General features: G+C 42.9%; 1 protein-coding gene across 5 annotated transcripts in view; it reads right to left on the minus strand.

Moving 5' to 3' along the window:
- The window catches only part of IDUA (alpha-L-iduronidase), a 222,344-nt gene that overhangs the window by 21,641 nt on the left and 185,307 nt on the right, over window positions 1-15,396 (minus strand). For all 5 annotated transcript variants that reach the window (XR_012802543.1, XM_075607198.1, XM_075607191.1 and 2 more), the window contains 3 exons: window positions 5,469-5,684; window positions 5,082-5,203; window positions 181-306 (listed from right to left, as the gene is read on the minus strand). Coding sequence is in view for 4 of the 5 variants with exons in the window: in XM_075607198.1 (XP_075463313.1) it covers window positions 181-306; window positions 5,082-5,203; window positions 5,469-5,684 (464 nt within the window). In the remaining variant the exon portion in view is untranslated. The remainder of the gene's footprint in view (window positions 1-180; window positions 307-5,081; window positions 5,204-5,468; window positions 5,685-15,396) is intronic.

Consider the following 15,396-nt stretch of genomic DNA (forward strand, 5'->3'; position numbering starts at 1 on the left):
TTTAATCTAACACTTAAGACTTCCCATTGTAAACTGTTTCATGTTTTTATAATTGTACAGTATGTTCTCGGCAAACACATCCTCTCAGCAATTTCTCAGTGGTATGGATTCAAATAATGACACAGTACATTTAATTTGACAGTGCTAAGTAAAAAAGTGTTTGTAAAGTGGCATCTTAACCTTATTAGGAGGTGCCTGCGGTCTTTCACAGATGTGAATAAGAAACACTGAGGGAACTGGAAGCTCCCCTTTCATAATCAGGTTTCCGCCTCGAGGGAAAGCAGTAGGTCCTCTCATCACTGGATCCTTTAAAAACAAAAATACCAATTCAAAGTAAAACAACAGAACAATTGCATGCCTTTCTGTCCCCCCTGGAACCGGGCCCTGAGCAAGAATATTCTCAATCCATATACATCACTTACACTGACAATGCAGTATGAAAATTAAAAGAAAGTACCATAAACAGTCGCACAGGACCACAAATAACCAGCACAGAAAAAGGAAGCATGGAAATGCATGCCTGTGAGATGGTGCTCAATCACAGCAGTGTATTAGAAAACGTTAATGGAATAAACTAAAAAATATTCAAATATACTTTTCTGTGCTGTCACTTGTAGCCTTATTGCTATTTATGTATTTACTTTTTAAGTCAGTGCCTATTACTTTATTATATTATAATAAAAAAATGTAAAAAAGTAAATGAATGAACGTGTTATGGCCTATTGAGTTGAGACACAAACAAATGCGGCCTAGTGCAGTGTAATAGTCACAGCTACCACAAACGATTCTTTAAGGTAATTCATGAAATCACACTAATGCCATGCATACAGGTTTTTAGATTGTTTTAGGTGGAACTATCAGTATAGTATAACATGATTCCTCTGACAGAGAAATACGAGCAGGTGAAACGGGATGTATGATGGCCCATATTTGCTAAGCAGTCTTCTGCAGTGAGACACCTTATAACCCATTGACTTAAATGGACTGTAAGGTGTCTTCCAGAGCTGGAAGCAAGCCCGTATTTAGGCCTAAGGTGTCAAATTTCAGGGGGCTGGCAAATTTCAGTGCGGCCGGTGCTGCAATTACAGGGGCCCCTCTCTTCCCCACAACAATTACAAAGATTGCCAGGAGAGAGCACGGGGCCTCTGTAAAGGTCTCTTACCTCCTTTTGCAGGAGAGGAGTTGCCATGGCAACGTGACATCACATGACGTCCCATTGTCATGGAAATGCATCACCACGTAATGTCGGGACGCTGCAAGACGACGAGGCTAGGGAAGAAAAAAGGTAAGTGCCTATGGGCGGCACAATTATAAAACTGGCCCTGGCCAGAAAGTGCCTTACTGCAGAAGACTGCTTAGTAAATATAACTCCAGTTTTGTACTCTAATAATAATCAAAACACCATGGAGCCTATGTACTAAGAGTTATTTTTGTGTGTGCATTAAAAGTAATACAAACATTAAAACAATGTGCGTTGTACAGTATGTATAAATACTGGAGACATAGGACGCATAATTAGTTGTTTGAAATTATTTTTGACGCATCCCTATAGAATACACGATTGATACAATTTACTTTAAAATACAATTGTGTAATTTTGTATTTATACCTAGTATTAGTAAGTATAAATTATTAATGTAATATCATTTATAATAGCCATACTGTGAAAATAATACATTTTACAATACAACCAAAATAATAAAACAGCTGTGTTGCATCAAATAAATGTTTGGGTTGTGTGACATAGTCCCAGAACGTAAGGCAGCTGTCTATCCGATTTAAGGCAGAAAGTGCAAAAAAGGGAAAAAATTATCCATTCCACAGTTTCACATTTGTGGAGACTGTGGGGTGGAAACTCCAGGCCAGAGTTTACAGTGGTTCTGGTTTTCACTCATCTGCTCTCCTAATTGAGGAAGAGGAATATATTTCAGTTAGTTTAGCTGCTTCAGTCTCTCTCTTAGAGCCTGGAGGCTGGGAGGACGCTGCTCCCCAGGATTCAGTTCAGGGTAGACGGCACCCCCACATGTTGCAGCACCTGAGGATCTATTGGGAGGCTGTCCCCATCTGACAGTTAAGGACTCAATGCTATATCTATGTTTTATTTAAAGTTGGTAACTGGGTTACACAGCCAACATTGCAGATAGGATATGCATGCGAGTTAGACTCCTAACAGGAGTAGATGTTTGTTTTTATAATTTAATTTGTTCTTAAAGTGACAGTGTTTAAAAATGTTTAGTGTCACTAATGGAGAAATAAACCGCTGACGGTTCAGGGCTGAGTACCTCTTGTTTGTATAAATGCGTTTGTCCCCCTTCTCTACAAATTAAACCATAGAAGACTGTGTCGCGAAGAGCCTGGGCAAATGGCAGAGCTACATAAAGGGAGCCGTTTGTCACAGTTGATACACAGCAACTTAACCCTTTGAGCACCACATCCCCATCACTGGTGACAGGAAGGGAAGTGGAAAAATTGTGTTTAGTCTCCACAGGAGTGCAGAGCGCGATCTCCTTGACAAAATTAGTAGAAAGCCTCTGGACTGCCAGACCCCATGTGGTGGTTGGAGGCTACATCATGGGACACCCACAGGATTAATTCTGCGATAACACTAATAGGAGCCCTGTCAGGTTTTACGCCACGTTGGCAGACGATTTTGATGCTTTTTAAATTAATTTTGTGGTGAATCTGAATTATTGTTTAGTACATACCATATACTGTACATTATTGGCTAAAGCTGTTAAATTCCGGGCATTATAGAAATCCCTGCTCTCTGATTGGTTAAAATTCCAGGCATTATTCATTCAGTAATGCCTGGAATTTTTGTCAGCTTGCCAAGTTTTTATTTCTAGCCAGCTTTACCTCTGTCAGAACAGCTCAGAGACAGGGCAGGGGATTGGTCAGGAGGCAGGAACAGCTCTCAGATAGGGCAGGGAATTGGTCAGGAGGCAGCAGCCAGGCAGTGACTCCTCCCCCTCCCTCCGTGAACAGAGCTCAACGGACAGAGTGAGAGGAGGGAGAGAGTGTATTTGTAGCTGCAAAGTAAGTGTCTGTGCAGAGTTTGTTTTTAGCTGCAGTGTGTGTGTGTGTGTGTGTGTGTGTGTGTGTGTGTGTGTGTGTGTGTGTGTGTGTGTGTGTGTGTGTGTGTGTGTGTGTGTGTGTGTGTGTGTGTGTGTGTGTACACAGAGGGGACGGCAGTGTGTGGATATAGATAGCTACAGTGTAAGTGTATATAGAGGTGCTTTAATGTATTTACCATTTTATTTTAATTTAAAAAATCTATATAACTATACAAAAGTGTCTTATTTATGAGAAAAAAAAAGCCTACATTTAGCCTATAATAGTAATAATCCCCTCAGAACAGGGCATTACCTGCCAATAATGCCCTGGCTGGGTTAAAGTTTATCGGCTTCGCCTCAGGCCTTCAACTCTTTCAGCCAGGGCATTATTGACCAATAATGCCCTGTTCTTCAGGGATTATTACTTAATTAGTATTCCAAGTGCAGTGTATTTCTGTGAGACAAATCAAATGGAAAAAAAACAACTAATTTTTGACGCAGCTGGAGCTGATAGAAAAATGTGAGGGTAATATATAGGCAAACGCAAATTTTGAGCCAAAATAGTGGTTTGTGAGACGCTTAGTACAACGATTTATCTGCCAAAAATGGATGACTATAATACTAAATAAACCTACAAAGAGCGCTCCACCTATTAATGAACAAGTCGTGTACTAATTACTTCTACATATAAAGTGATAAAGCAGGGCACATAAAAAATTATAAATGTGACTGATAAAGGTGAACCACTAACAATCAACAAATGTGTGAATTATGGTATGGCAGCCTTAGAACAATATAACAAGTCTATCCAAAGACTTGTAAAGATAGAAACAACACAAGCCCCTCTATATCCCTCCTCCTTTTTTCCCCTCCCCCCTCTTTTTCCCGTTGTGGTTTTCCTTGTCCCTTTCCCCTCCCCTGTGTTGTTCCCCCTTTTTCTTTACATTTGTGTTTGCAATTTTGGGTTATTTATATCTGTTGTGGTTTTCACATTGATTTTCAATTTTCGATTACATCTTGTGCTTTCTTTATTAAATCATTGTTGCATTTTTGGCTTATTCCCTTGTTTCTGTGATTTTTCTATTAGACAGTGTGTGTTGGAATATATTATTTTGTTAAGTTTTTTGTTAACAAGAGAACATAGAGTTCTTGGCGCAATATATCATATAGTGTATCAGTCCTTAATTTAAAAAGTCCTTGGTCACAATATTCTCAGTCTTTTCTTTGAAAATGCTGGTCTCACATTGGCACATCAGCACTGCATCATTCTGTAAACATACAAGGGAGACAAACCATTGCTCCAAGGTGGAGCTTATCCTTACGTGAGTCCGTGAGTGGTGGAACAGAGCCGGCAGCACAGCAGTGACGTCATCGGGGGAGGGTCCCAATCGGAGTCGAGGCCGCGAGGAGAAGGGAGGTGTGGAACCGACCACAGCTGTTAGCGCTGTGCTCCAAGCACGCACAAAGCGGACGGCACGTTGACATTCATACGCCAAGACCACACAATATGTGAGTGCAATTTCGTGTGATCTTGCATTTTCATAATACATTTTTCCATTGGTATTGCACTATGCCTTTTTTATCTTTTCTTTCGGTACTGTGATCTGGAGGGTCTGGTGACTCCAGAGATCCGGGGAACACGGGTAACCAGTGATTCAACTCTACAGTTTAAAGACACAGATACCTTTCAATGCCTTTTTTCTACTAACTTGCTGTAAGTAACTAGTTGTGGGGTGAAAGAGTTACATCTTTAGAAGTTACTGCGCAATGGTTTGTCTCACTTGTATGTTTACAGAATGATGCAGTGCTGAGGAGCCAATGTGAGACCAGCGTTTTCAAAGAAAAGACTGACAACATTGTGACCAAGGACTTTTAAAATCAAGGACTGGTACACTATATGATTTATTGCACCAAGGACTCTACTGTATGTTCTCTTGTTGATTTATCTGCCAATAACTTAAAGACCGGCGTTTAACTGCTGAAGAAGTCATTGTGCCCTGTTATACAGGCATGGCTAATTCACCTTACCTCTGCATCCCTTATTTGCTGGAATTGCTTGATTGTTGGAAAGTCTGGGCTTCCAACCATCTGCCATTCCAAAAATGGGTTGGTCAAGGTGTTATCCACATAATATGTAACATACACAAGATCTGCAAATAAGAGTCAAAATGGGTTACTGTTTAGCTGAGAAAAGAGAAGACTCAAATACGAAATCTTTAGCTGCCAACAAGAATGTAATAAAACAGACACTGGTGACTTTACAATGATAAGTTACAACTTGTACTCATATAAGAATTCACTTGCTAAGAAAATAGTTTTGGGCTACAGTACCTCATACGCCAGCTAAACAATCATATTACAAAAAACTAAGATTTCAACCTACTAATAATAATATAAATATATTCCAAGCTTTACCTTTCGACTTTGGAAAATTAGTGAGATTTACTGTAACAAAATCTACATGAGATGATGTTCTGTTATCATCGGAGGCATAAATGAGTATTGTCGACTGCCAGCTGTCAGACTGTTGTCCTTTCTCTGGGTCATGTGAACTAGCTATTACTCCAACAATGCTACTATTGTCGCCATTTTCACCATCTGTCTGTATATCTGTTGAAATTTGTATTTCACCTGTAAAAATATAAATGTTTGGACATGGTAAAGAATTTGGTTACAATTCTCTTTGACGACTAAACAATGTCAATTATATTATACCAGCAAACATTTATGGCGCATTATGGAAGATTTTTTTAATTGAATATCTATGTTTTATTGTTAAGGATGTCAATAATAATAACTGTACAAAGGTTTTAGGTTTTTATGTACCTTTATTAAATTGTTTCATATAGTAGAGAGTTTAAGTACTCTTAAACCTACTGGTATATGTATTAAAATGCAAGAGGTCTGTAAGAGGTCTGTGGAGAAGTACAAAAAAGAGAGGAGAGAAAGAAGTAAAAGTAGTAACAGCATTTCCCATCATCTGGTTTAGTTCAATGTTAGAGCTGCTGCACTGAATGGCAGTGGTGTGGGTTCTAATCCTGTTGAGTCTGACAGTGGTACCCTCATCATCACAAGGGTCTTTAAACTGATATATTTCTGGATCTGTGACTCATTTAAATATACTTTGTATAGTCATTAGCATATCTCCCATGGTACCTCAGGTATGTTCATTTTTCAGCACAGGCATCTCTACCAAATTTATTTGGAGGGAGGTTTGAGGGGATATATATATATATATACACATCTGGAGTTACCTATTGGGTTAGGAAGTCATCCTCCCCTTGGCAGAAAAAAAAAGCGTGCGTATTTCAGGCGCGATTTGCATTACATAGCTACAAGAATAGCAGTTGTTGGAAAAAAAAAAGGCGAGTTTAACCCTTTTTTGACGTACCGATTGGATTGTTAGCGCAAGAGTGACAACGCATCTAAAAAAGGCTTTTACAGGCGATTTGGATATGGAATACCGGCTTACAGAATACCAAAACATGCAAAATCACTTGTAAAGTGCACTTTAGATGTGTTAACTCACATACCAAGCATTGGAGAGACAAAATACCTATCAAATGGAATGGTAAGTCAATCAAATATCTAAGGATTACATTTAAACCAATAGATCTTATATGCTCACTACATTTTACCCCATTAACCAACAAATAGTACAATAAACCACAAAGTGGCAAGAATTGCTGCTGTCATTCTTAGGTAGATGTAATCGGATAAAGATTATGGGGCCTATGCACAAACTCCAATAGAAAAAAAATCGGCATTGTTTTTAAATTGCCATTTTTGACAGTGTTGCTATGACAATATGCAGAAAGCCCCGAATACCAGTGATAGCAACATTTGCAAAAATGGCGAGTAGCCGGCGGCGTGTATATTGCCCCTCTGAAAAGGGCTCACCCGGCGAGTTCTATCTGCTGCAGAAAGAGAGAGAGATGCCTCTCCCTGGGCAAATCTCGCCCAAAATTAATGTTTTTTAATTTAAATTGTATTACTAGTGTAGATGAGCAGGGGGTCTCCGGAAAGCAGAACCGCGTTGATTTGAGGTTCGGGGACCCCCTGCTTCCCGAGATACAGGCCCCGTTATAAGGTGCCGGTATCTCCTATGCATTTGATTTCCACGGTCACGTGACGTGGGACATTTCAATGCATAGGAGATACCGGCACCCCATAACGGGGCCTGTATCTCAGGAATCAGTGGGTCCCAGAGGCTGAAATTAATGCGGTTCAGCTCAGGAGACTCCCTGCGCCCGTACACTAATAATAAAAATTATATTAAAGCAGCTTCATTACCTTAGCAGATAGCCGCTAAGGCAATGAAGGGTTTAAGGCACAATAGTAGCTTTATTGAGGGCAGAAGGGGTGATTGAAGCGGGCATGTGGCCCTTCTTTCACCCCCTCTGCCCCCAATAAACATTACAATATGTAATAACCACCAATACACAACCACCCCCTGTGCCCCCACATAAAATAATTTTTATTTATTTTAACACATGATTGATCCCAGAGGCTGGCATGTGTCCCCGGGTTGTCCGCACGGGTGTCCGGGGGTCCTCAGGTGGCCCCCGTGGGTGTCTGTGGGCCCTCGAGTGGTCCCCTGGGGGGTCCGGGGATCCTCAGATGGTCCCTGCAGGTGTCTATGGGCCCTCTGGTAGTCCCCGTGAGTATCCGTGGGCCTCCAGGTGGTCCCCGTGGGTGTCCAGGGCCCCCACAAGGGGTCCTCATGTGGTCCCCGCGAGTGTCTGGGGGCCCTCGGGTGGTTTCCACGGGTGTCTGGGGGCCATAGGGTGGTTTCCATGGGTGTCTGGGGACCCTTGGGTGGTTTCCACGGGTGTCTGGGTGCCCTCGGGTGTCTGGGGTCCCTCGGGTGGTTCCCATGGGTGTCGGAGGGCCCCCGGGGGTCCTCAGGTAATCCACGTGGGTGTCCGGGGGTCCTGTTTAAAAAAATTAAAATATGGCATACATTTCAATAAATACACCCCCCCTCCCCCCACACACCAAACACATACAGTACCGTAATGGGCAAAATAACTATTATCCAGATATAGATAATAGCTCATTTGCCCATTATTAAATTAAACATTAGCCAGTCAGCATAAATAAAGTAAATAAAAAACGTTCTACTTACCCTTGCCATCATGAAGGGCATCCTCGTCAGCATACTGCAGGGCCATGTCCTCCGATGCCAGCAAGAATACATTAAAAAATACAATCTAATGGCCCCTAACCCCTTAATCACTTTAGTGGTTAATAACCGCTATAGTAATTAAGGAGTTAACCCTCGTCCCCCGCTACCCACCCTGGAGGCCTAACCACCCCCGCCCTCAAGATCCACTATACCCACCCTGTACCCATTGATTGGCATAGTAGTACATCATACCCATATAATATGGGCATGATAAGCCACTATAGCACTCAATGGTAACCCTAATCAAAAAGCATGAAGGCCAAAATTCAACAATAATCAAACAGAAGCACCTAAACAACACAATTCAATAAATAAAAACACTAGCCAAACAATTAAATAAATACAAGCAGTGGGGGAGACTTCCCATGACGTTACCGAGTATGGTCGCATAGAGTACCCTCCTAAGAATAAAATAAGAACAAGCATTTTCCGCAGCCGAAACCTCTCCAAATCACCTCCAAACATACACCAGTCACGGAGGCAATGTCGAACAAAGTCAAACAGCTGCAAAACCAAGGGGTTACCCGGTTCTTCTCCCCGGCGAACCGCCGCCGGAGCTAACAAATGAAATACAAGATGGCGACAAGGAGCCCGCGCAAGCTGAGGCGGGAGCTGCACAGAGCCTATCCAACCTTGAATTACCAGCGCAGGGTCTGGGCAAAGAATACTTTGAATCCCTCTTCCAAAAAATGAGGAAGGGCTTCCAGCATGATCTATCCACTGCCCTGGAAGAACTAAAATCAGATATCTGCGGCCTTACCACACGCACAGAAGACCTGGAGACCAAAATGGAGGAGGTCCTTATGACCCGGTCGAACGCTGAAGACTAAGTGGTTAGACTGGGCCAGGCTGTAAACGAACTCAAAGAAGCCCTGGAGGATCAGGAGAACAGGGAGCGCAGACAGAACCTATGCATAAGAAACATTCTTGAGTCTGTCTCTCCTGACACCCTCCAGGACTACCTTTGCAGAACCTTCCTAACATTGGATCGCCGAACTCCCAGACCATGACCTGCAGATGGATCAGGCGCACCGGGCCCTAGGCCCCCGATCAGCAGACCCAAATCGCCGACGAAATTTAATAGTAAAATTACATACCTATTCTGCCAGGAACAAATCATGTCTGCCAGCAGAGGGATCAGCGACCTCCAGATGGATAATAACCCGATCCAAATCTTTGGGGACCTATCCAGGGCCACCATCGACAGACGCAGGGAGATGAAGACCCTCACGACCATTCTCAGGGATAGAGGCATCAAATAGAGATGGGGCTTCCCCCTTAAGCTGGTAGTCCTCAAGGACAGCCGTTACCATTCCATCTCCAGGCCAGAAGAATCCCCAGAGTTCCTGAAGTCGCTAGGTCTGTCGCCCCCCCCGCGGGACCGAGAGATGCCCTTCAGGGACCCAGAAAATCCCGAAGCAGCATAGGCTCCCCATGCATCACAGCGACTAGCAAATCAGAGGCGGCCTTAACTCGCATCCCTAGCCTCCCTCCAACATCTGCCACCGGAAAAAAAGCAGCCTTCTCTTCTGGCTTGTTACACAGCCCTCAACCCGCCTGCCGAGCAAGCCCAGCTGAACAGATGCTGACTCCCAGGCATCCCTACCCCCCCTGACTCACTCCCCCCTTCTTCTTCTCCCCCCCGCACGATCCGACACACAGACCGCATCAACCCACTGACGCCCCCCACACTGGATATTGTATAAAGGTATGCTCCCACTCAGAAATCATGAATCCATTTGTCTACCCCCCTCCCAAAAAGTCGTATACACTGGGCCCAAATGAAAGTATTCTCATAATTCCCCCAATCGTGAGATGTATATACTCTATGCCCCCCTCCCTCCCTACCGCAGTTAGATTAAAACACATATGACTCTGATACATACCTATTGGTACCCATCTCACGCACTCCCTCTGAACGACTCCCCCACTAGCTACTGTATAGAGGGTTGCTTCTACCCTGCAAATGTTCTCTTACCCGTTGTCCCTATGTTCGAAAACATCCACAGTGACACATGACATTCAGTTGTAGGAAAAGGTATATAACAGCATGTGATTGTATGCTTTGTAGGTTAATACGATGTCGGCACCATTCCCCCCCTCCTTCCCCCCAACACCCCTCGCCTCCTCACCTTCCGCACTCCCTTCCCCCCATGTTCGTACTCCTGATCTGAACGAGGTATCATGGAGGCCCCCCCCCCGTGTAAGGATGTGCTAGGGAATGTTGATATACAATGAGTAGAAATATGTCTATTCCCCCCCCCCACTCCCTTCCTCACCCCCCACTCCCTTCCCCCACCCCCCCCACTACCCTCTTCCTCACTCCCCCCCGCCACCCTTTTCCTACCCCCCCCCCACCCTCTTCCTCTTTCCCAGATCCAGAAGGGAGATACCTACTCCTCCAAGGCACCTTATCGGGTTCTCCAATCACCTTAATCAATCTCTATGCACCCAACGAAAATCAGATACCCTTTCTAAAAAAACTTTTTGAATCCCTCGACCAACAATCTCTCGCCTCATTAATTATAGCTGGAGATTTCAATATGGTTCTCTCCCTGGCCTGTGACAAATCAACCATTCTAGCCACACAACACTACACCCAATTTCAGAAAAAGGCCAAAAAATTTAGAGATCATAGAAAGTTTCTCCTTGGTAGATATCTGGAGGGCCCAGCAGCAGCGGCAGAGGGATTATACTTTCTTTTCAGCCCTCATCAGTCTTACTCTAGGATTGTAACTTAACTTGTGGTTGTCCGCTCACCAATTTCAGTAATATATTAGGTAATCAGTCAAAACACAGCCAGTGCATAGGAATGGTGTCAGACAGTATATAAACACAAAAACCAGGAGACCACAGAATCCTCCAAAAGATCCCTAGTAGTCGCACTCCGTGGCTGCTGAGATAGAGGGGGTTAAATACTCCCCGACACAATGTCTAATAGGTTTGTAAGGCTACACAAAGTAACTGCTCCCAACACTGTGGGAGGACAGTTACCACTAAAAACCTTGATAGGTAAAAAATAATAACATTTTATTACCAAAAACAACGGCACAAACTCATAATAAAATCAGTTAAAAAATGGGTGGTAAAGTAACCTTAGTAGGGAACAAGGGATAATCCCCAAATCACTCTATGAGCAGTCCCTAGTGATGGTTACTTTAACGTTACGTATGTGGGTGAATCACTAAGGAGTTAGGTATATGGTACCTGCTCTGCTGGGTTCCAATTAACCCCTTAGATACTGAAAACCCCAAAATCAGTTGGTACCCAGATACAGGGATGAATTAAGGGTCATTAGCAGAACCTCCTCTCTAAGTGTACAGGTGATAGATAGCTTTGTATAATGGGTGTATAGGCATTTACTCCATAAGGTAGAGAATGTACAATGCTGTTAGTGAAACATACTGCAATATATACGAGGATACTCCCACAGCCTCAAATGTCACTGAGGATCCAATTACTATAGCGTGTATCTCAAATCCAATTAGAGGGATACAATGTAAGCCAAACACAGTTGTCAATGTGTATTGATATAGGATGGTCACCATACATCTGTCTATAATGCGTAACAGTCAGAGTGTTTATGGCTACACAAGATTATAGTTTATGTCCGCACATAGTGGTAGTCTCAGCAGCGTTATTGTGTATACCTTGTCGGCGCTACAAGCACCCGCCACCCATCACATCAATCCGCCCCCCAGTATATCGGAACACTCTCACCCGTGACCTCCACGATGTCAACGCAATGACGTCATACCCGACGTACGTTTCGCGCTCGGGACTAGCGCTTTCTCAAGGTGGGAGGTGACAATTTCACTGAAGCCAATGTTTTATATACCCGTGAAACGGGAGGCTCGTTCAGGTGTACTTAATCACTCGATCAAGTGAATTACAGCCAAAATGTGCTTCTCGCACAATGATAAATACATAAATAAATTCATAATCAATTACAAGGGAGATAGAGGGAAAAAGAGAGTATAAATCTGCTCCACATATGTTGAAAGATCACTAATACAATCCCATATTGTTCAGGTGTATTCTTCCTAGTACTGGGTGACTGCTAATGGGCTGCATATAGATCATAATATAGGATAAGTCTGTGTGTGAATGAGGGCCATCAGCACTTCAACCACTATCCTCTAGAACCAATTCAAAGAGTGGAGGGTATATGTCAGACAAATGATGGTGAAGTCAATATAAGTATACAGGTGTAGGAGTGAACTAACCTGGGATGTCTGCCCCTTAGGTCAAAACGGACATCTAGGATTACACTATATACCTGGATCCCCCTAAATAAACACCAACGATGTAATGTGATGTATAACATTGATTCATAAAAATGAAGTGTAGATGTAGCCCTCATTCAGCTCCATTGGACTTAGAGTTTGAAGTGTGTAAATCCTGTAATAGTTTCCTATCCCAGTCACCTTTTCTTGGGCCCCAAGGTATATGTTCAATACCAATAAAGGCCAATTGTTCACTGTCTCCATGGTGGTCATTAACCGCATGTCGTGCCACTGGTGTATCTGTGGCATTTCGATTAGACCCCAGATGTTCGAGGATCCTCTTTTTAAACTGTCTAAAGGTTTTGCCGACATATAGTTTCCCACAAGAGCAGACAATTAGATATATGACGCCCTCAGTGGCACAGTTTATAAAATCCTTGATCTTAAATGTCTGTTGTTGTGTGGAATCCATAAATTCTGTCCTTTTGGGCACATATCTACAGGCCCTACATCAACCACAGGCGTACGAACCTGTTGGTTTATGATCAAGCCATGTCTTACGTGATTTTGCCTGGTAGTGACTTCACCAGAATGTCTTTGAGGTTACGGCTTCTCCTACTTGTTAGTTTAGGGGTAGGTAGTAAAACCCTTTTTAGATCTTCATCATCAAGTAAGATGTGCCAGTGTTGGTTAAAAATACGGTAAATTGTACCACATTGATCATTAAATGTTCCTATAAATCGAATAGGTTTACATTTATTGACGGAATTTTTTGGGTTGTGTTGGCCAAAAGTTGTGTCCGTGTTGTTCCAGCGGCTCTATTATATGCTTTCCTGAGATTGGCCCTTGAGTGGCCACGTTCAATGAACCTATCTGTCATTGCTTTGGCTTGTATGTTATACTCACTCACAGAGTTGAGCAATTTCGCCTTAGGCGGAGATATTGTCCCGTAGATATGGCCTTGATCACGTTTCGGATGCTGGCTATCAGCCCTCAGAAGGCTATGTTGTTGTACTTTTCCTAAAGCTGGTTGTCTCGAGTTTACCATTAAGATCTTTGGTTACAGTGATATCGAGGAAATCTATACTCGATATGCTTGAAACAAAAGTGAGTTTCAGATTGTGCAGGTTGGTATTTAGTGCATCAACAAATTCAATTTCTTAACTGATTTTATTATGAGTTTGCGCCGTTGTTTTTGGTAATAAAATTTTATTATTTTTGACCTATCAAGGTTTTTAGTGGTAACTGTCCTCCCAGAGTGTTGGGAGCAGTTACTTTGTGTAGCCTTACAAGCCTATTAGACATTGTGTCGGGGAGTATTTAACCCCCTGTATCTCAGCAGCCACGGAGTGCAACTACTAGGGATCTTTTGGGGGATTCTGTGGTCTGCTGGTTTTTGTGTTTACTCTAGGATTGACTACTTTCTAGGTACCAAGAATGTTTTCCAGGAGTCCTCCCATTCAGATATTGGCCCGATAACCTGGTCTGACCACGCCCCAGTCGAGCTGTACCTCTCTCTACCCTTCGTAAAAAACAACGCGTACAAATGGAAACTAAATGACTCCCTTCTTAATAACCTTGAAATAGAACTAACAAACAAACAACCAAATAAAAGCTCTCTAGCTTTTTCAAAATAAATAAAGGATCTGTTTCTGCCCCAGCGATGCTATGGGAAGCTCATTGAGCCTCCATCAGAGGGGTCATTATCTCTATAGCCTTCTATCAGAAAAAAATGAAATTTAAATTACAAAAAGAGCTTATAGATAAATCTTAGGATTGCAACAGCAACACAAAAGTAACCTCTCCAAAACATCCTATAGATTATTAGATAAAACAAGATCAGAATTAAAACAAATGCAGCTCGCAGAGGTAGAGAGAGCACTCAGATGGACCAACCAAAGGTTTTACAACAGGGGCAATAAAGCGGACAGGTTGCTGGCCGCAAAGTTTAGGGGAATTAAAGCCAAATCCCAAATTAACAAGATCCGCACTAGAGCTGGGCAAATCTCCTACGTTGAGAAAGAAATTGCTCAGGAGTTTGCCAACTTTTATGCGGAACTATACAATCTCCACCCCCTGGAACAGCGTCACAGTAGCGCCAAACTAACCTCACAATTCCTAGCACAATGTAATCTACCCTCCCTAATGAAAGAGGAACTGGGAAGCCTTAATAAGAAAATCAAACAAGAAGAGTTATTCGAAGCCATTAAACCTCTTAAACTGAGCAAGACCCTGGGTCACGATGGCTTCTCCAATGCCTACTACAAGACCTTTATGTTGACTCTATCCCCTTACCTTCTCGACATGTTCAATTCTTTCCTTGAGGGTGAACCGATTCCAGCCACAATGTCTGCGGCTAACCTATCAATCATCACCAAGGAAGGTAGGGACTCGCTTGAATGCGGTAGCTACAGACCAATCTCCCTACTTAATACTGTACAGATTTCAAAATCTTCAGCAAAATCTTAGCAAACAGATTAAATCCAATTCTCCCCAGACTTATCCACGCCGACCAGGTGGGGTTTGTATCGGAAAGGCAGGCTTCCGACAACACCTGGAAAATTATAGATATTATAGATCACGTGCACCTCAACAAATCCCAAGCAATAATTCTGAGCCTTGATGCTGAAAAGGCATTTGATAGAATCATATGGTCTTTCCTAGACCAAACAATGTCTAAATTCGGCTTCCATGGCCCATTTCTGGAGGGAGTTAGAGCCCTCTACCAAAACCCCACAGCATACATAAAACTCCCCGGGGAACTATCGGGCCCAATCCAAATCAAAAACGGTACTAGACAGGGCTGCCCGCTTTCGCCCCTACTATTCGCGATCTCTATCGAGCCTCCGGCAACCAAAATCAGAGGTGACCCAAGTATACAGGGCATTGTGATTGCCAAGACCAAATATAAAATCTCGCTATTCACGGA

Source organism: Ascaphus truei, chromosome 1 (assembly GCF_040206685.1).
Source record: "Ascaphus truei isolate aAscTru1 chromosome 1, aAscTru1.hap1, whole genome shotgun sequence".
In the NCBI taxonomy this organism is placed as follows: Eukaryota; Metazoa; Chordata; class Amphibia; order Anura; family Ascaphidae; genus Ascaphus; species Ascaphus truei.